Source organism: Sander vitreus, chromosome 7 (genome assembly GCF_031162955.1).
Source record: "Sander vitreus isolate 19-12246 chromosome 7, sanVit1, whole genome shotgun sequence".
Taxonomy (NCBI): domain Eukaryota; kingdom Metazoa; phylum Chordata; class Actinopteri; order Perciformes; family Percidae; genus Sander; species Sander vitreus.
Genome location: NC_135861.1, coordinates 8,355,338 through 8,377,386, shown reverse-complemented (window position 1 = coordinate 8,377,386; position 22,049 = coordinate 8,355,338). Strand labels below are relative to the sequence as shown.

General features: G+C 41.8%; 1 protein-coding gene across 1 annotated transcript in view; it reads left to right on the top strand.

The window, feature by feature from the left end:
• Positions 1 to 11,094: 11,094 nt before the first annotated feature.
• The window catches only part of agrn (agrin), a 268,493-nt gene continuing 257,538 nt past the window's right edge, over positions 11,095 to 22,049 (top strand). Inside the window, exons 1-2 of the mRNA XM_078254428.1 lie at positions 11,095 to 11,576; positions 13,200 to 13,461. Coding sequence (XP_078110554.1) covers positions 11,376 to 11,576; positions 13,200 to 13,461 — 463 coding nt within the window. The 5' untranslated portion in view covers positions 11,095 to 11,375. The remainder of the gene's footprint in view (positions 11,577 to 13,199; positions 13,462 to 22,049) is intronic.

Sequence of the window (22,049 nt, the reverse complement as noted above, 5' to 3'; positions counted from 1 at the left end):
CTTTTGCTTTTAAATACAATGTATAAATGAATTAAATGGAGCACTCGAGGCAGTTCAGCATACTTGATAAAGTTCACTTTTTGGGGTTGTACCCACACTGTTGAATGCACTTACTATAAGTCACTTTGGATAAAAGTGTTGTTATTGCAGATTTAATTGGTGTGTGATTTGGTAATTAACATGCAAAGTTACATAATGTTAATTAAACTCCAATCAGGTTGAGACAATAACAGCCTGCAGCAGTGTGTGTTTCTGTGTGTGCATCACATGTGCAAATGTGTGTGTTAATGTGTGCATGTGTGACGTGGTTTTGTAGAGGGAGGAGCAGCTTAAATAGAGCCTGGCAGCCGTACAGGACTTTACATGGAGAAGATGAGAAGGTGAGGGGGCAGGAAGTGAAATGTAACAATGCTAGAAAGTGCTGCAGATTCCCACCCTTTGCACCCAAAGGCCCCTCTCTCAGGACTGACCGAGCCAGACATATTTCACGGATGAGACATCAACTCACACAATAGGCAACACTCACCTTTCTTTCAGACATGCGCTTTCACTGTAAAGTTTGTGTGTGTAGTGTGTGAGTGAGAGAAACAAGAAAGAGAGGGGGAGGGTGCTTTTTTGGGAGATGAAACACACATGCAGTCACTTGACTTCAGCACACACATAAACCATTCGAGTACCACAAATGTATGCACTCTCATAGCCACAAAGAGTTCTTGTCCTAACAGGCAGTCTGCCTCCTCTGTTAAGTGACACACAGGATGTTGGGAGCACTTTCATCAGTCCGAGGCTTTGATTCTTCTGCCGTCGCTCCTGTTTATTTTCTGCTATGCCTCCTCACTCAGCCATGCTTTTGAAATATTTCCCTTATGATGTGATGGAGTCTGCCATCCTAGCTAGATTGAAGGAGGAGAGAGTGGGGAGGTTGAAAAGGTAAGCTTACTCCTGCACTTACTCCTCCACCCACCTTATTCATCAACCATCCATCCATCTGTTAATCCTTCCCACCTTCTTCCTTCCCTCCCTCTGTCACACGCATTATGATTTACCCTCCACCCCCCCATGTTCTTTTCCTTTCCCCATTTCATTCTTCCACAGGTTCTCGATGATTGTTCTGAAGCAGAAGGAGGAATTTGGTATGAGTCACAGATTCCTGGGGAAGGTAACATAAGCCAACATCTGCTTCTAGATGATGGGGGCGGCTCTCGTCCCCTACTTGGCCACAACCCAGCGCTGTATCCTGGCCTAATCTACCTACCCGCACAAGCCTATTGATATGTTCAGTATGGCACTTCCAATAAAACTACTTTGGAAGCAAAAGCTGGTGATGGTTGTCCTACCATTTTCGGTTTGGATACCATTTAGGTGTCCGTTGAAGAATTCCTCAAAGCTACGATATTTCCCACCAAACTACAGATGTGTTAATAAACCTGTGGCAACGTAATTTTAGCCACCATGGCTGGCAGTTACATCTAAATTAAATCTGATATTAACACTAATACAAGCTATTCAGCTAATCAATACAGGAGCCACACACTATGTGTTTGCATCTGCTTCTACTAAGTTAATGTAACAAATAGTAGTAAAAATAGCTAATTTAGACTTATACTGTGTGGTGTGAGTAAGGTTAACAATGGAGGTAACAATCTTAAAGCAATGCATGAAGGCTCCCAAGTCAGGATAGCAGGAGGTTTCCCATTCATTCTGCAGACATTGCATGAATGCAGCATGCATGGTCAGATGAAAATGTGCAAAGTGGCTCAGCGACAACAGATTTATGGGTTTTCAATTAGCTAATGCAACTGGACAGCCATTTTGGGTTGAACCAAGTCTGCAGAAGAGGAAGCCATAATGATGCTGCACTTTCTTGTCACAGTGCTTAGTTTGTCTTCTGGCACAGTACTCAGCTCCCTGACTTAGGAAGGGCAGCTACACACACACACACACACACACACACACACACACACACACACACACACACACACACACACACCTATTGATTGTGTTTCCTTCCTTTGGTGAGACGTTTGGATCAAACACTAATCAATGAATCGCAGTGCAGGGAAACCTAATGCCAGCTTATGGAAATTAGTTTTCTCTCTGACACTGAGTTCCTGAACATCAAAAAGTCTTTAATCAGGGAGCACTGACGCCTCTGGCTTAAAATGGTGTTGGTGTTTCCATGGAGATACTACTTGTGATTTCTACAACAGGCCACTGTTTTAGGTAATCCTGTTGTTATGGTGAGATCCAATATGTCAAGCAGAGATGACAATAATGGTGAATTGGAGTAGTCAATTTCACATCAAAATATATCTCATTACACATGTAACAACTGTATAGCCAACATTTACAGAATACAAAATCAGCTCAACAGTGGCGACTAAATCACTTGGAGTCAGACAGGTTTTGATCTTGCCATTCATCTGCAGTGACGTGGTTGTGGGCGTTCGCAGTGGACAAATTTCCTAATGGATTCTGGCGAGCGCCTGCCAAAGAGCAGGCTGGGAAAGAATTAATGGTATCCATTAGACAAAATAGTCGTCGTTCAATTGTGGCCACTCTGCATCAACGAGCAGGAGCTGGGCAGGAGCAGAAGGATGGAGAGGTCTCGTAACCAACTAATAGTAATGGAAGCTGGCTCGCTATCATTCTCTGCTACCCTGTCGTCAATATGGCCAGTAAACAGTTCACAGCTGGTTTCAAACATAATAGTTTTAACATAACATTTTGTAACCCCAATTTTGTGGATTTATTTTAGTTTAGAAAATTCCATATGACCTTGATTCTACTTTCATCGTATTATGTTTATGTGTGGCAACATTAAACACTCTCTAGGAGGCAATACAGTCACCATGTGTGGCATGAATGGACTTTATCTGGGTCCTTATCTATAATGAATCAGACAGTCGACATGGTGTTCCTCACTGACACTGCTTTATCTTGTCTCCACTCAAACTTATCTTTGGCAATCCATTCAAATAAGACAGATACTGATGGTGCTGGAGAACCTCAAGGACCATAAGGCTGGTATTTTTATTGGAAATGAACACAGAGAGACGTTTCATATTTGGGTATGAGAGACATAGAGAAAAAGGGGGTCCTGCGTGAGTCCTCATCCAGTGCAGCTAGACGTGTACCAGTTTGTCACACTGTTGACATCGACAAGAAAAATTTCAGCTCTGCTCAAACTGCAGACTTTCAAAAAAGCTGGAGAGAGAAAAAAAGAAGGGGGAGAGGCTCCACAGGGCATTGAACCATCTGACATTCCAGTTAAATGCACAGGGATAAAACCAGGTGTGAAACCAACTATCCTGTTTAGACTTGACGCCGCAAAGCAGAGGGCCATCTGGCAAAATGTCTAAACACAGTCTGTTTGCTGCAGCTCTTCTACCTCTACTGTTTGTCTCGGGAAAGTGGTGCTGCAATTGGAGGAATATAATTTGGTACAGGAAAACACCTAATTTTCCCCATAAACTTTCCATCTAGTCTGTAAGCACACAGCACGGAGATGACTGGAGTTACATTTGGAAATAAAATGCTCTAAAGTTTCTGTACTTTAGACTCTTCTTTTCCACAAGATAGATGTCTATAATACTAGTGTTGCACTAGTTGCATCAATGCCTAACATATAAACAGCAGAAATAAACACATCTGCAATGAATGAGTCCAGCAAACAATGTGCAATGCCAATCTAATGCTGTGAATGACAAACCGTACCTAGTTTGCAAAACCAATCAACTTTGAATGAACATTCTACCAGATAGTCTAATAACCCCAAAACTGATTTGAAATGTGCAGAAACACAAAACTGAAAAAGCAATTTTCTTATGCAAATGCAGTGAGCTGCTATAGGCATTTTGTATATGGACCTGATGAAATTCCTACAGTTTCTCAGACACATAAGCAAATGTTAATGTCTTCCCTTATGGCAAGAATAATAAAGACAGAAGTAAAACCATCTGACAACCAATACAGACTCTAAAGCTATTCAGATTGTACTCTCGCTGCTCTGTTAAAACTGAGGAAGGCTTCAAGCAAATCCTGTACAGCATATTTACGTTTTCCTTGGCATGCATAGACCTCCCTGCTCCTCTTTGTATAAAACGTCAACACGCAAACTCTGTGTATGATGCCTGACAGTGAACAAGTGTTCAGCCAGTTTTTGACCATTCATGTAAAACTTTATGTCATGGTGTTGAGAAGAAATTCTGATCATTGATGTTCAACCAAGGTCTTGGTCTATAGTCCATACACATGACTGGTAAGCCATTTATTGCATGTTTAAGCAGGACATCACTCTGGAGCTCCACCTTCATTCACAGGCTTTCCTGTCATCCAATGGTCATCTTGGCTTAGGGATATTTATACTTTACCGTACCTATTTTATCTCACTGTTTAAGTATATTTGCAAATGTCATACTGTAGTCATTATAGTTGATACTAAGGTGTGGTGAAGCACTGGTTGTGAAGCCAGGTCAGGTAACCTGTGTTGACCCATTTAAACCAGTAGCAAAGTTTTTCTCCCGTCGTTGCTTTAATATGAAAAGGGTGATAGATTGAAGGAAACCAGGTCCAGGTCCAGTGTTGGCTTCAGATTATTTTATCAGCTCAGTGGAGGGGGTCCTGGAGCCTCCAGGGGTCCTTTAGAGGGTTAATGTGAACACAATGTATTTAATTGATTTATTCTTGACACATAATGCATAAACAAATGAGGCAGTGCTATTTATGCGTTTGACAATGTAAATCCATGTGATTTTGTAATAATAATAATGATTTAATTTGTTAGTTTACTAATGTAGATATAATACAGTAGGGAGTAGGGAAGATGTTAAGCTATGTTCAGATCAAAATCCAGACACTGAAAAGCTCAACCTTTTAAAACAATTAGTAAAAAGACAAGGTGAAGTGAAAGTGAAACTTCCAAAAAACATAGGCATGACATTTCGACTATGTTGTCTTTGGCACAAAGTGGTTTGGAAACAACCTGGTCAAGGCTGCAATTATGTTCACTGATGCGTTTAATGTCTTGTATCACTGATATTACTCACATAGAAATCTGTGTATGGATGTATGCATGCATACATATATACAAACAATAAATACAGCCATAATGACTTGCATTTCAAAATGCAGATGAGTTTTGTCGCACAGGGACAGTAGAGAGAGGGCAGGGTGTACTGTAGGAAACTGGACACCATGTCTGTGGTCTGAGGCGGATAGATGCCAGGCAGGCGAGGCTCGCTCCTCTGTTCTCATGCTTATACCTGATAAAGGGGCCTGTCCTCTGGAAAAACAAAAGGGCTACAGCAGCCTTGTTTGATAACGCTGGAATGTCTCAGTGTATGTGTGTATAGTAGTGTATCTGTGTGTTGCATGTTGGGCAATACTAAGTGGGAGTGTGCCTGCACATTATCTATAAGGGCTAGGTAAAACACACCATTGTAAATGAACAGACACTATCAGGACAAAGGATAGAATTGAATGTCAAGACATGGAATAACTTTAGCAGGAGTGTTGCATTATTTATGTAGCACGCACTGTAAGGTATCACGTACATAACTTGAACACAAGCCCAAAGATTGGATCCGTTTTCAATACTGCACTGCACAGTGATTCTCTGACTGGCCGTGATGCAGTGATACCCAGGGGTGCAACCATGCAGCTGCTTCTTGGTGAAATGGAGCCCTGGGCTTTGCATGCAATTTGGCTGCTAATGTTGCATCTCAGGTTACACCTCTTTCTTTCCAATGACACTTGTCTGAAAACACAGTCAACTCTTTCCAGCTGCGATGGGTTCCTCTATGTAAGCCACCAACATAAGTATAACTTAGCAGAATAGATTATAATAAAAGACTCCATCTGGTTCCATCATTGTCATAACTGTGAAAAGTACAGATTGACCGCTGTGGGGTTTTTGAGGCCAAGATCAGTATGACACTGCTGAGAGCTAGTATTTTAAACAAAATGTGACCCTTTTCTTGCCAAATATTGTTTAAAATAGACCAACTAGCTTTGCAGAAACTGTAAAAAGGTGTTGTTACAAGACGGCACAGTCATCAAGTGGCTCTTTACCAACTAAGATTGTTGAATCAAAGTGTAAGCGAATGAAATTACAGGAGATAAAGAGAAAATGGGGAGCAAAGACATGAACCTACATTTTCTTAGAGGGGATTAACTTTCTGACATGGAGGTGTACTGGAAAAGAGTATGTATTCTTTTTCTTGGACTGCTCTTGTCACATACAGTATGTCTTTTTAAAAGGGGCCTTTGACATTTTTTTTCTTTCATTCAAATACTTGTTAAAGCTTGTTAACTCTCTGGGGCTTTTCTGTTGAAATATTTGTGGGATGCAGAGGGCTGTCAGGAGATAACCGGACTAGGGGGGAAGTGATCGTTCCTGTGCTCTGGCGAGTTTCACATTATTAGATGTTACAATAATCGTGTTTTGTATCCACAGAGAAAGACAACTGATAATCTACAGTGGTGCTTGATGTCGGTCCCAAGTACGTTTTACAGAAAATTGTATAAGGCTAAAAATGCCATCTGCCTCTGACAAATGTTTGCACTCTGCATTTGACTCTGCATATGTATTTTTTATATTTATATTATTTATATATTATGAAATTGTATATGTTTTAATGGTTCATACACATATTTACCAAAGGAATAAAACTTTAATAAATAAATAAAAGGATAAAAGGAAAAGTAAAGCAAACCTGTGGGTTTGTCACTACAAGCCTAACAGTTACGTTTCATGGTACACAGTCATTTGATCCAATGTACGAAATGTAAAAAAGAAATGAGCTCTTAAGCTAATTAGTAAAAAGCTTTAAAAAAATATGAGGGAAATAATAGCTCTTAATATAATACTTTCACTTTACAAGAATATCCATTTTATCGTTGTGTTGTGTGAAAATTTCACTGAATGTTTGTACCCCAAAACACCCTCATTACTGTTTTCTTAAAGGGGCGCTATGCAGTTTTTTTGCTCGCAGGTTTCTCTATAGAGCTCCCCCTACAGCTTCGGAATATGTTTACTTGTGTCTGACTCCTCGCTCGGTCAGTCTGCCATTTCCTCTTTCTCTGTTCCTCCGACAATGCTTTCCTAGCTTTCTGCTTCTTTTTTGCTGGCTCAGCCATGACGATAGTGTGAAAAACTCCATCGCTACCTTGTTCTTATAGATAGCCGGTTCCTGTATGTGTGCAGTGCTGTGAAGCAATTCGTTACATCGTGAGACCTGATATCACGCGATACTTCCTGACGCTGAGGCCGCCGGCTCGCCAGCCGAAAGTTGCATGGGTGTTTTTTTCGCTCACAGGCGCTAGGGGGGAGCGAGACGACCACCATTCAACCCGAAAAAAGTCATTTAACCATTCCAATGACTCCAAAGCTGTTCAGTTAAGGTAAATCAAGCTAAAAAAAACTGCATAGTTCCCCTTTAAACCACAAACAAAGAAAGAGCTGGGCTTGTCAAAAAAGCACCAACACCAACATACAGCTACGCTAAAAATGATTTATAATATCATGCAGTGGAAATATTTTGGTGTTTGGATGTACTCTTGTTCAAACTAGTCATTACTGCTATAACATTAAGCTCATTTAGATCTGGAAGCCAATGAAAATGCTATTTAAAACCACGAAGTCGGTTTGCCATTTACTTTCAGTGGAGCCGCTCCAGGTCGTACAACCAAATTATTGTCACAGATTATGTCATTTGTTCATTTGAGAGCTTATTTGTGTTTGAATAATATTGATTTCACTGTACCTGCCCAGATAAATAGTGTGTGATGACTGTTTTTTCTTGTAATAATTTAAGCAACACATTTAATTCTCACCTCATCTGAATGAAAACTGCACTGACAAACATAGTTTTTCATTCAAAAGACAGTTTTCTATTTGGGTTACCTCAGCTGTCAAAACTGAGGCCTAGTTGAACAAATTTCTGCAAATAGCCTATCCTCTCTAGCAACTGTGCATAACCAAGCCTGTCATTTCCCCAGGAATAGAAGGGTAGTTAAAATTACAGCTTTTGAAGAGTGGAAATTTACGCACTGTCTGTTTTTAAATATGAGCTCTAACAAAATAGCCATATGGTAACATTTACTGATTTAAACATGGGAAGTTTTACAATATAAGGGGAATCTTTAATAATATATGACATATTGTGAGTTTAGCATCCGCCTATTCGGCTGTAAAGTTCAGTCTACATGGATTTTTCAGGCACTGTCCAAGACCCTAAAAATGAGAAAAACACATCTGATAAAGGTTTAAGCTAAAGCCTACGTTTTCAAATGGTATGACATAGATAATGCAAATTTAGTCCTTCGGAATTTTTTAGATGACAAATTCAAGTTTAAATGTTAGAGTATGCAATGTTGATTGAAAGCTACATTCATGGATTTTTTGGCAACTTGAAGTCAGTGAAACAAGCTGTAAACTTAACATAACATATTATTGCCTTATAAGGTTATTATGGCAGCAAACAGTTCCGTATGTAGTATTTACACATCCATCAGACACAGTAACATTCATTTGAAGTCATGTGCCTGGTACAATATTTACTTGACTTTTATCTCTGTTTTGGTCTCCACCAACTCCTAAGAAAACAGCTGCCTCTTTAGCTGTTAAGTGCTCCACTGATTTCACCAGCTAGCTGCAAACTGTCCACTGCTTGGTGCTTATCATTGCTCTGAAAACAGCTGCCTGCTTTTGCTTGAAATGAGGTAGATGAGAGCTGCGAGACTGAACAAAACAGTAAAGTTGCATGCTGTAAAACCCAAACAATCAGCTGAAAGATGCTAAAACGCTACAGCTGAGGGGAACGGCAGAGTTGGGTCATAATTCCCTGTGGGGTTTGTCACTATGAGCAACAGCTTTGACATTATACTCAATAGATCCATTCGTAAATGTAAAAATATTGATGAGTGCAGCTTTACGAAACGAAAACAAAACTTTATTCTTAATTCGTTCCACATTCAATTGACAGCACAATGTAGTGAAATTCAATTACTGCATTTAACCCATTAGGAGCAGTGGACAGCTATACATACAACATCTGGGGAGCATCTTGTGGTTCAGTGTCTTGCTCAGTGACACTTTGACATGTGGCCGGAGGAGTCTGTGATCGAGCCGCCAATCTTGTGGTTAAGGGGCGACGACTTTAAGGCTCTGACACACCAACCCGATGGCTGACCGTCGGACTGATCAATCGGCTCCCGTCAGTCCAAAAAGTGCCTCGGAACACACCGAAGCGACGCCGACTTGAGCGTAGGTTCTGCGCGTGCGCAAGACCTAAAACATCTCCATAACAGCAGGCAGCGCTAATCTGTATTGTCGCCCAAAAAATGAAAACCGGAAATGACGAACGTGTCACGTGGGTCTGGCTTCTCCCGAATTTCAAAGTCAGACCATAATGGCAGCTCGTTCAGAATACAATCTCGTATTTTTTACAAAAATAGTTCACCGAAACGTGTTTCTGAAAACATTTTAAGCGAGAAATAGGCATACAGTGGCTGAATCTGTCAGTTTTTTTGATCGACAAAGGTCAGTTTGAAATATTTTCATCAGATTTTGAGAGGCGTTCGTCGCGCTCATCCCGCTCGGCATGGTCTATTTCTCGCTTAAAATGTTTTCAGAAACACTTTTCGGTGAACTTTCTTCGTAAAATATGAGATCGTATTCCAAACGAGTCGCCATTATGCTCAGTTGTGAAATCCGGGAGCAGCCAGACCCATGTGACGCGTTCGTCCAATAAGCTGCCGGTTTTCATTTTTTGGGCGACAATAAAGATTAGCCCCGCCTGCTGTTATGGAGACATATTATGTCTCGCACACGCGCAGAACGTACGCTCAAGTCGGCGTCACTTCGGTGTGTTCCGAGGCACTTTTTTGACCAACTCGGGGAGGCAGTCAGTCCGACTGCCTTTTCTGCCGAAGGTCGGCCGTCGGGTTGGTGTGTCAGAGCCTTAACTCATGTCAGTGATAAAGTACTCCTATAGGCTCTGACACACCAAGCCGACCGTCGGCCCAACTAGGACTGACTAGTTTGTGCGCTGTGTCCCGCACCGTCGCCAAGCGTCTGCCTTTTTTTCGGCGGTCTTCGGCCGTCGGAAAACGAGCGTGAGGAAAACAAACAAACGACTGTGAGAGCCACACACAAGGCTTCTTTCATTTTTCATCTCATCTGAGCAATCCAATACACTAAGAGAGCTGTCAAAACTGGTCAAAAATTACGTTGGAATGTTTCTTCTACAAAACACACAGGTTCGAACGATTAGAATAACTATTTTTCCACAGTATGTCCATAAGATGGCAAACGTACAACAAGATATACATATGCTCACATAGATGAGATAAATGATGGCATATACATCCACAACGTCATTGTCCATCAGCGCGACTTTGTAGACCCTAATGACCCCACAGTCCACCGTTCTCTTGCGGCCAATGCGAGGCGACGTCACAGTCGGCCTTTGTCGCCACTAGTCCCTGGCCATCGGCTTGGTGTGTTAGGGCCTTAAAACCTTTAACATTCGGAGTCCTGACAAGTCTGAGGGAAGTCAGTGGCATCATACATCTAACTTTGAACTTAACTATAAGCTCAGTCTTGTTTTGTTTCATAATGTGATATTTCAAATATCTAACAGTGCTGTTATGAAATAGATCATTTCGGCTAGAAGTAGGCTCCTGCATAGCTATGACTAGCCTACATACCCTGCACACTGTTGATGACCCATCTAATGGATATCAAATTTAAAATCAACACTGCAATGAATCTGCATAGAGGCAGGCTATCATATGCGATTCCCACCTGCTTCTGCTTTGTGCATCTGCAAGATCTGTGGGTTACAGCTGATGAGATCCGGATGTAAAGACACTGTCTGTCCGACTGGGGGCGACGTTGGACAGCCACTTTCTGCATGCATCCCACCGCGCAGCCCCCAGACCACCACCCACCTCACCCTCACTTCACTTGTGGGGATCAGCAATTCAGATCGCATGCAAATCCAGGAGCGTCACTGTGCGTGTATGCGTGTGTGCGTGTGTGTGTGTGTGTGTGAGAGAGAGAGGGGAAAAGAGAGAGGGAGAGAGAAGTGCAGTCGCATTCCTGGAGAGAGATCCCTGCCCCTTCCTCCTCCTTCCTCCTCCTTCCTCTCTTCCCTCTTGGTCTCTTAGCCGGCGGCGGCAGAGAGGGATTTTCAACCCGGGCTGTAGATGCGGGGAACAGGGCTGCAGAGTGAAAGTGACACTGGTAGTCCGTAGGGAAGTTGTGAAAAGGAGCACGTTTAAAACGCATTCGAAAGACTTTGGAGTTTGTACTCGGGCGCTCCGGGCGGTTAAATTTAATTTTAAGAAAGTTTACTTTTTGGGTGGTCATGGGTTGCCAGCGGACACTCGCGGCCGGCCGGACAGCGCTGCTTCTGGCGGGGCTGCTGGTGGCTCTGTGGCACCGCTGCGCCGCAAGTTGCCCAGAGAGAGACTTGGAGGACAGGGAAGAGGAGGCCAACATAGTTTTGACCGGCACCGTGGACGAAATAATTAACATGGACCCGGTGCATAATACCTATTCTTGCAAGGTAAGTCATTTTATGTGTTTTCTGTAACGATCAAGTGAAGTATCCGCAGGAGTGCATCGCTTCAAGAGAAAGACACCTGCTCCATGCACGAAAACTACTAATAGGGTTTAAGTGGACTATTAGAAGTCACATTATCCCTTAAATAGGCCCTAACGTTACCTTTACTCTCGTGTAGCTGATGGAAGCCATTACCACCGAGTTTCTAGTCACACTCTCAAAGGCATCAACAGCTTGCCTGAAAAACATTTTACAAACTCATTCATCCAGAAGCCTTTGGCAGCGGTTACATGGACTCTGACAGTCAATCCAATTTGCCTTCCGAAATAGATAGATTCTTTTTTTTATTTCCACTTACCAATTATATAGCTACAAGGGAGGCCTAACCAACCTTGTAATCACCCCTAACATGCTGCAGTAAGAGAGTGGCCCCTGGCTGTAGCTCTCACTTGATTTCTAATCATAAATGTTGAAAACATGCAACTTAATTTGCCAGTGGCTGCAAAGGTGATATTCTGAATCATTTGGTGGTGTTGCTGACAAGTGCCATCCCTAACTAGAGATTTGTGACTTGTGGTTATAACAGTGATGCCCCTTGTGATTAAAAAAAAGTCCAAAACATGGAATAAGATAACTGAAATACCACAGAAACACTTAAAGCACCCAATAGTTTGTGATTGTAGGAGAAAATAACTTATTTTTTTATCTCAGAACACAGCACTGACAAGTGCTGCAAGGTGTGCCCAAAGCAATACAGATGCATAGTCATTAGTCACTCATGTGAAACCTGTGTGTGATAGACCTGAAACTGTACATTTTCCCATTCTCTCATTGCCACAGGAACATTATGTCTCTGACTAATGGACCACATAATAGCGCATGATGAAAAAAAACAAAACATCCACTGTTCCACAAATAAGCACATTTTCAGTCAGGATGCAGCCTTCCTCTGTCCTCATTCCATAGCCATTATCATGAAACTAACTTTTGCATCATCATGGATCTGTGGTAGACCACTCTATAATCTGTCAAAATAAACAACTGGGTGTTTGGTCAGCTCTCTCGCTGCTCTTTGCCTCAGCAGCAACATGCTTCCTGTCTCCCGTTGAATCAGCGGAGTAGATTAGAGGCACACAGCTCTCCCTCTGGAAACAGAAACCACCACCAAGCCTTGAAATAAGACAAGGTGGCTAACATGTAGCGGAAGGGGCGAGCTTTCTCATGACTTTGCATAAAGAAGACTTTGCTGCACTTCCTGTGATGCACTACGATCTATGAGTGCATGCAGTGTTTTAAATACGTTTTCAAGTGGCTGGACATAAGCTGTATCTGGAACTTTTGTATGAGATTATTCTAGTGGTAATAATCTCTTAAGAATCACTGTTGTAAGACAAAATGGGGGATATTTTGGTTGCACAGGTGTAAATAACATTCTCTAATAAAGATTTGAACAGTAAAGTCGGAGAAACAACTTTCATCACAAAAACATGCATGCATTGATTCAGATGGTCCAGGGTCCAAGTCTTTAACAGCACCCTTGTGAATACTTAAAATAAAAATGGGATATATGTTTTGGGTTTTGACAAAATGCTGAAGAGTGTGCTGTCTTTCTGTCATTGCCTAAAGGTCAGGGTGTGGCGCTACTTAAAAGGGAAGACCAACGTCAACCGCGAAATTCTCCTGGACGGTGGCAACAAGTTGATGATCGGCGGCTTTGGCAACCCCGGGATCTGCGACAACCAGGTAGCCACGGGCGACACACGCATATTCTTTCTCAACCCTGCCCCAGAGGCCATGGGTCCAGAACACAAGAACGAACTTATGCTCAACTCAAGTCTGATGAGGATTACCCTGCGCAACCTGGAGGACGTGGAGCACTGCGTGGAAGGTAAGCAGCCAGTTTTTTTGTGAATGGAATAAGACCTGTATCTTTTATGGGATGGAATACACACCACATTTTATCGGGGGTCTAAAAAAGTCATTCTAAATATGATAAACATGCATAGGAGTTCATCTTTAAGCCTTTCAAGGCTTATCATTGCTAGTTGTTAAGTCAAATTGCTGTGACTTCTATTTTGTCTTACCTGTGAGAAATTCAGTATAGGATTCATGCTGTAGTTTCTTACAGTAATTGTAAATCACTTAAAGCAGCAAGGATTTTATACACCGGTGGCTGCTGAAATTACATAGCCTCAGGCTCACAATGTCAAAGTTTTCCCAGAACTGAAAACAAGTACACCTGAGTCATTTTTAGGAGCTTTGTTGCCATGGTGAAGCTCCAACCTTTTCCAGCATAGCCTTAAGGTGGGTGTGTCTAAATAACACATTAAGGACACGGGTTGAGTAGTTAAGAGATGATTCCTGACCTTTGCACCCTGTAGCTGTGCCAATTTATTAAGTCAGGGGTGAAACTGAAACACTTACATACACATGCTACATGACGTGGGAGCTTTACGGGGCAACGCAGGTTCAAACCGTTTTAACTTACAGAGACACAAAGACTGCGACAGCAGAAGCAGGCGATGAATGGACGGATCAAACTTGCCTCCACACGCTTGAAAAAATAGTTTTCAAGGAGCTTTTAAATTCGGGATGAGTGATGTGTTGTTGTTTATTCTATTGATTTTTGTACCAGAACTTTAGCATTTAAAAGAGAGCATTCAATACTTTTATTCCTCTTTAATGAGTCATTTTTCGGTTGAGAAGTAATTTGTCAGAACCATACAGCCGTGACTAATACATCTCAGCATCTACAGTGACTGTGAGACTGTATTAGCCTCTGCCCCCATTGCCAGTGATCAGTAAGCTTGCTGCTGTTTAACTTTTACTGATGCTTGACAATGTTGGCAGCTGTTCAAAGTTTGAATCAAACACTTAGACCGGCCGGTAGCACCAGGGCGAAATGAATCGGAGCACGAATCACCTTACTGAAGGCTTTCTGGGGCAATCAGTGTTTCAGAGTTGTAGGGTCTATATCCTGGGTACTTTCAGCTAAACATTTCTGGGTGGCAGGATGTTCCAATGGATGGAGCTTGTTTGCAGTGTTAAGTTGCATTTGGCACACACATAAAACTTCTTCTGTTTGTCTGTCCAGGCACGAAACACTGCACTGCTAACCTTTTTATTCACCCCCCTTTTCTTCTTTTTGGACTCCTGTTGTGGAAAGGGGAGTTTCTTGGCTCTGATAAACTTTCTAGAATGTGCGTTTTTTGTTTCGGGGCTTTGTACTTGAAGAGGGTTTACTTCACATAACCTGATTTTCTCATATCACCTTACAGTCAAAGGAATAGCGGTAAGGAAATACTTGAAGGAGTCATCAGGCAAAAGTTAGACCGAAATCATGTTTTAAGACCTTTGAGAGAACTGAACATTTTTCTAGGGAAGCTCTGGAACTTCTTATGCATTGACTGTCCAATAAGTAGGGCTGGGTATTGATCCAAATACTGTGATTTCGATACTGAATTTAATATCATACCAATTTTATAAAATCCATTTTAGCAAAAAGAAATTACAACGTTACACATTAGGGCACAAATCTTTTTATTTATTTTTCAACTTCTATTTTGTGAGCCCCGTCTCTGTGCGCAACATAGTTTTTCCTGCGTGTCTCTACGACGTGTAACGTTAGACAGCCAATCACCAGCAATATTAGATCTTGGTAGTGGTAGAAGCATGCTGCATGCTTATTGGCTCACTGACGCTGATGAGATTTGCTCCTTAGGTATTGAAATTTGGTACCCAGCCCTACCAATAAGTAATATCCTGGGACAATTGTCAGGTTCAGCCCCATCATGAAATCTGTATTTGTTTTTTGGGGAGTGAAATTGTCGTCGATAATTAACTTGCGTGCCTCCATCCGGTAGAGAATGAGCTTTAAAGCTTGTTCCAGCGCAGAGTTTTAATTAAGAGTCAAGTTAGATCCCATCTGTTCCGTGCAACCACTACCCCCGGAGACTGTGGGATGTCAGTGCAGCGGGACAAGACTCTACCTGCCGCAGTACTCGTTGTACACTCCTCTGCTTTCTCCTCATTCTTGACATTTTCGATAGCTAGGATAGACTCAGGAATGCCTGGCAGAGAGTTAGGCGGGGAGGCACATTGTCTGAGGTGGAAGAAAAAGACTTTGTGTGAACTCCTTGCCACCAAGAGTTTTGAGAGAGACACGAAGGAAAATAAGATGAGTGATGTAAAACGAGGGAAAAACAAAGGAATCTTTTGTACATGTGAGGAGGCGGAACGTGAGGGACGTTGTGTTTGCTGTGGCATATTTGTCAGAGTTTGGATCAGTGCCACGTGAAGATAGATGCCTTCAGGCATTATGTTTCACACTTTTTCTACTCCTGTGCTCTTCTCACTGGGCGGTGGCACTTCAGGGCCACTCAGTCCATGTGTGCGATCACTTGGCTACAGGCTTTCATCTGCCACAGAGCGGCCCTCCCCAGAGGAGTGTTTACAAGATCTCAGTAAACACTTGCAGTGCAGACCAGCTCTTAGAATGTTGTACACCATATTTACCGTGCAAAAGAATGCGCCTTTTTTATTTCCTGATACCATGTCTTTACTTACTGACGCATAACCACAGGGTTGGAGTAAGAATGTGAAATGGCAAAAATTGTAACTTGGTGTACCATCTGCATTGCTGGATTTGTACCTTGTCAGGGCAGATAAGCAGAGGGCCTTTGGCACAGAATCTCTTTCTGTTTGGTCCTCTAGCTACCATTCAGGGAAATGTTACTGTAGTCAGTTGTGCTGTGCGGAGAGTTGACAGATAATGTGTCCGAATCAAACACAGACATTTGTGTCTTTGTGAAGTCATGGTTTTGTAAAAGTGGATGAAGGGGGAAACGCCTTGTCCTTTGAAATTTGTAAAAAGGGAAGAAGTTGAAAAGTGTTGTGTTTGTTATGATTTCCATTTTCCCAATGCTGTGTTAATAGCAACAAAGAGACAAGGCGGAGGTGTGGGGGGGTGGAAGAGAGGAAGCCCTCTTGATGAAGAAGTGTTGAACATACAGGGAGATCTTATCCGTCTTGGTCTGTTTATCAGCTGCTTTTGTTTCAGCCCTTGATGACTTGATGCCAGAGTCTTTTCCTCAAGGCGCAGACGAAGAGCAACAAAGGGCTGTTTCTTCCTTCTATCTTCATATCTTCCTCTTCTTCCCTTTTTATCTCTCTTTATAGAAGTGGAGAGATGAGCCAGCCCGAAGTCAGTGCATAGTCATGCAACAGCTGCATCAAAGATCTTTTCTTTGCCCCTTTGTGCTGCATCTATTTAAATATGCAATACTGACTGCAGCTAGTGTGCTCCACTGGTTGGACAATCAAAAGTCCTTGTGGGATGTTAATGAGCAGCATTTTACTGCTCAACATACCACTGACTCTTTATGATCTGTGTGTACAGCAGTCCAGAGGTTCACTGGTAATGGGGTTAGCCAGGCTTGCTGAGAACATGATGGGGGTCCCGATTTGCCAGCAGGTGGTCTTGCTTAATGATGGGCGAGCAGACAGTCCTGTGGAATGCTCCTTGGGGTGGGTGGGATGTGGGATGACTGTTTGAGCCCCCCCCCCCCTTCAGCTCTCCTTCAGCGAAAACTTTTAGCTTTTTTCCCACTATTTGTGCAAGAAGGAGGACCGGAATTGGCAGGAATTCCTAACATGCACAAGCTCCTACCTGGCTGCCTCCTCCCTTCTCACCTTCTTGATATGTGAGGAGATAATGATAGATAGAATGATAAGGGCAAAATGGAGAGGAGTGAACACCTCAGCCATGCTGTCTACTTTTTCATAACTTAAATGCCAATCATCCACAGGGCAGTTGACTCCTGTGTTTCACGAACAATTAAAGGCTTACTGCAAAATGCAGGAGTCACTTCATAGCTGAAGTTAATCAGTGACTCAAAGCCCTGGAAGACACTCATGCGATGTTGAAAGTATGTTGATAAGCCAACCCAGGTTTACTCCCAGGATTTTTTTTTTCAGAGGTGGCTCTCTAAACTGAGCTGAGATCTCATGCTACTATATGGTGGTCTAAAAAGTAGCCTCTCTTATTAAACATATTAGGGCTGCAACTAATGATTGTTTTCGTTGTCGATTAATCTGTCAATTAATTTCTTGATTAATCGATTAGTTGTTTGGTCTATAAAATACAAAAATATGCTGAAAAATATCTTCAAATTTCTTGTTTTGTCCACAACTCAAAGATATTCAGCTAACTGTCATAGAGAAGTGATGAAACTAGAAAATATTCACATTTAAGAAGCTGGTATCAGAAATGTCTTACTTTTTTTTCATTAAAAAAATGATTCAAACCGATTAATCGGTTATCCAAATAGTTGGAGATTAGTTTAATAGTTGACAGCTAATCGATTAATCGTTGCAGTGCTAAAACATATGGCTCTATATGGCTTCTTCTATCTGATGTAGCGTCTCTGCTTGTTTTCCCACAAGGTTTATTTCATAAGTGTAATAATTTCCACCGAGTTTAGCGGGGGCTGTCTTTATTTCAGGCAAGGTTGTCTGCCTCCGCTATGAAAGACTGGGAAATCTTGCAGCAAGTTGGTTGCCCTATAATTTAAATATCAGGCTCCACTACCACCTGCTCATGTTTTAATCTTACCAAGACATTCTAGAGACAGATTGGAACATCACTAGTGCACAGTGAAACAGGATAACCTACTATATATTTGACTTTTCTGAGGTATAAAAACATATGGCTAATGGGTAATTCCAAAGGGCAGATGAAGATTATTTTATTGTGGCTCTGGAAAGTGTGTGAGAACTCTACGCAGACAGCTGACTGAACTAAAGCACTGGGGTCTTTATCCAGTCCATGTCTACACAAGCAGCCTTTTGTCTACAGCAAGGAGAAGTCAAGAAGACTGGCTTTAAGGATTGGATTTTTCTCAGGGTCCTTGACTGGATTAGGCTATAGTCTAAGAGTGAGAGTTCATTTGCTTGGTGTAGAGCTTTTCTACAAAGGTGTACCCTTGGTAAATTGGTGTACCCTTTTTGGCTTATGTTAAAGCATTTATGCAGTGAAGTGAACAGAATTGGACATATAGAAAGGCTTGATGGAAGGCTTTGATGAAATAAGCAACAAAGGCTTGAAGGGAGAAACAAGACCAGTGGACCTGTTTGCCAGCTAGCCCAGAGTCTCCAGAGTTATGGCACATTTTAGATTTTAATTAAAAATGCGGGAGCGGAAAGCCTGCTTGGCATAGCGATAAAGGACTCCGAAATGAAAAAGCCATGAAAGATGGAAGAGAGCAAAGGAGGAACGGACCACTTAACCACAGTCTGTTCACCTTGGCTCATATCCCAGCCCAAACCAGGAGTGTATCACTCTCATGTAGATAAGAATCGGTTGTGATAGTATGCAAAGGTACCTACATGTAGTGACATGCCTGTCACTTCAGTGAGATGTTAACAGTGTACATATAGAAATAATGTGTAACATCTAGCCTGTCCAAATATATTGTCTATCTTGCGATAAGGTAAATTCTAAAATTATTGTTGGAATGTATTTGTTTATATTTGCTCAATGCAATAAGACATGATTTCATTTATTCCCTTGATTTGTAAAATACCTGTATGATGTCCCTTGTATAGCACAGAACCCGGCTTTTCTCCTTAGCTTACTACCCTAAGGGCAAAAGAAGTTGAAAAGATCTTGATGCTTCCTTTTTGAAAGTTAAGAAAACGGCCATCAAAGTGCCATCGATTTCTGAAACAGACTTGCACAAGGTCTCCCAACATGGCACATTTTTTCCTGCTGTGGTTGGATCAAAATTCATACTAAAATGCATCATGATTACGTCATTTAGTAAGTAATTTGATGGTAAAGCTATATAAAAGCTTATATTGATGCCCCCGAAACTGAAAAGATGATGTAAAGTTAGCTGGTGTAAAAGTCCCAGTTAAGTTCTTCTTTAGTTAAGGAACAGGAAAGTTAACCTGGGAGGCTCTGGGCAGGGACTTAGATGTACAGTGACCCGGAAACCTCCCTCTTCTATTCCAGACATAAGAGGTCAGAGCAGCAGTCTGCAAGAGATGGGGTTCCCTCCGGGGACCTGGATCCATGACAAAATTCTTGCTCCAAGACCACATTTCTAAAGCAGGGCAGCTGCCGTGGCAAGTGTGGCTACTTACTGTCATCACGCCAAAAACATCAGGTTTAGAGAAAAGGGTTTTGGTGGGAAACCAGGGGGATAGCAGAAGCCCTAATGCGATTTGTATTTAGGTCAGCTCAGCTGTCACTACAGAGCGGCTCAGATCAAGAGAAAACAAGGGAAGAAAACGAAAAATGTTTTTTTTGTGCCCTGTAAATTCTTTTTGTTGTTGGATACATAAGGGACTTCTTTGATAAACGTTTCCTCTGGAAATAGTTTGACAAACAAAAAAATAATAAATAAAATAATCTTCACTAAGTGTGATTGGTGAACACTATTCAAACCTTCTGCTTTTAATAAAAAGCAGATCATTGAATATACCCAACAAATGCTAAACTTCAGTCAGCTCTCTTTAGGTGGGTGTATGTCAGCATTTGCCAGCAGTATTTAAGATGCTGTGATATTCTCCTCAGAATTAATTAAATTGGTTTTGGCCTTACAAATAAACATTTGTCTGAGAGTCTCAGACAACAGAAATTTCTGGGTTGAGAGATGAAACTTAGAGACATATTTTATGGAAATTACCCCACAATTGGATAAAAAACAGGTAAAACTTGGTTCAAAGGTTAATCACATTCTGTCACCTTCTGGTTGTGAGCTGGAGATGCACTGACCCAATGCTGACAAATTAGACCTATCATGCTCCCTGTTGTCTTGTGGGATGCACCTGTTACATGCCACCATTCCGATGAATGGCAATGAGGCTAATTATATAAAGCTGGTATCCTTGTTTCCAGGCTTCTCTAGCTATATTTGGACTGGCTTATATGTTTAACAATACTTAATAAGGATTATTATTGTACTAAATAATAACACTAATAAGGACCCTGACAAGTTCTGTTTAATCACCCATATTACTCCCATGTGTACATGTATGCTGCAAAAACATCCTCTGTTCTTTTGGGCAAGCTTTACTTAAGATTTGCTCTCATTCAGTCGCAAAAGCATTAGAGAGGTCGGGCACTGTTCATCCCGAAGGTGTTCGATAGGGTTGAATCAGGGGCTCTGTGCAGGATTTCGTTTAAGGGTAATTTTAGGGTTAGGGTTTGTGGTGTCTAACTATTGCAACGATGGTAATGGTAAAACAGGTACAGTACATAAATGTTGCTGAACCCTACTTTGAGTGAAATCCCATGCATTGCCTGATTTAACACACTCTACATTACAGTGCTGCACATACAGGAAGTAGGGGAGACTTGACACTTGGGGGTCCCACGTACACAAACAAATCACGGGATGTACAGGCTTTTCCTGAGCTATTTTGCCCCTCAGACTACAGCCCAGTCTCTGTTACTTCCTTTCCTCCCCCTCACCCGTCTCTCTGTCGATGGGTTGTCACAGTGAATTTAAGATGAACACCCCGCTCTCCCTTGTGACTTGTCCTCCACGTTTTCCTTCTGTGTTTGCCATTATCTCTTTATTTTTCATGTCATCTTTAATCACGTTCTCACTTTCTGATGATGACCTACACATGTGTCTGTCTGTCATCATGTGTGCGTTTGGACGCATCGTGTCCCGCGCTTATGACATGTCTTGGTTGGCTATCTGGCATGTTTCTTGCACTTTTGTGGCAGGCAGGGCTAATATATGAAAGCTGACCCATCACATTTTGTTTTTTATGTCTCCACTCTCATGTTTAACACACATTCAATTCTTTTGTTGCCCCACCCGTCTTCCCGCTCTATTCTCACAGTCGTCATCTTCCTACTCTCACAGTGGTTCCACCTGTAATTAGACTGGAATCCCATGCTCTGTAAAGCTGTCATAGTCCCAACAACCAGGTGCAGTTTATGCAGACCTGACACCAGCCTCTCTGATCTAATTCCATGTTCATCTTTCTGTGTCTCTCTCGACTTCCTCAAGAAATAACTAACTTTTTTTTAGAACTCGTAGGTGCAAGGTTTTAACAAGGAAGAAGAATGCATGGAATAAAAAAGACGACATCTCTGGTTCTGCTGCATTGATTTTGTTACCTAAGACTAAAACTAAACAATATGACATGTTATAAGAGTATATTGCTAAATCAGTGGAGTACTCTTTTAAATAAGATCCAAGTTGTAATAAACTGGAATTATCCTTTCAAGACGTTCAGACAATGCACCTATCTAAACTGACTAAAAATGAATGATAGATGTTGCTTGTATTGATCATGGACATTCTGACAAGACACTTGGCATTCATGAGCTGCTTTGGGGATTAAACCAAGAAGAGAAAATTGGAAATGTAATGCCATCTAAGATGTTAGACCTTTCTTTGTTTTCTTGAGTCATGGAATTTGTGACATGTCTTCTGACAAACCCTTAAGATGACA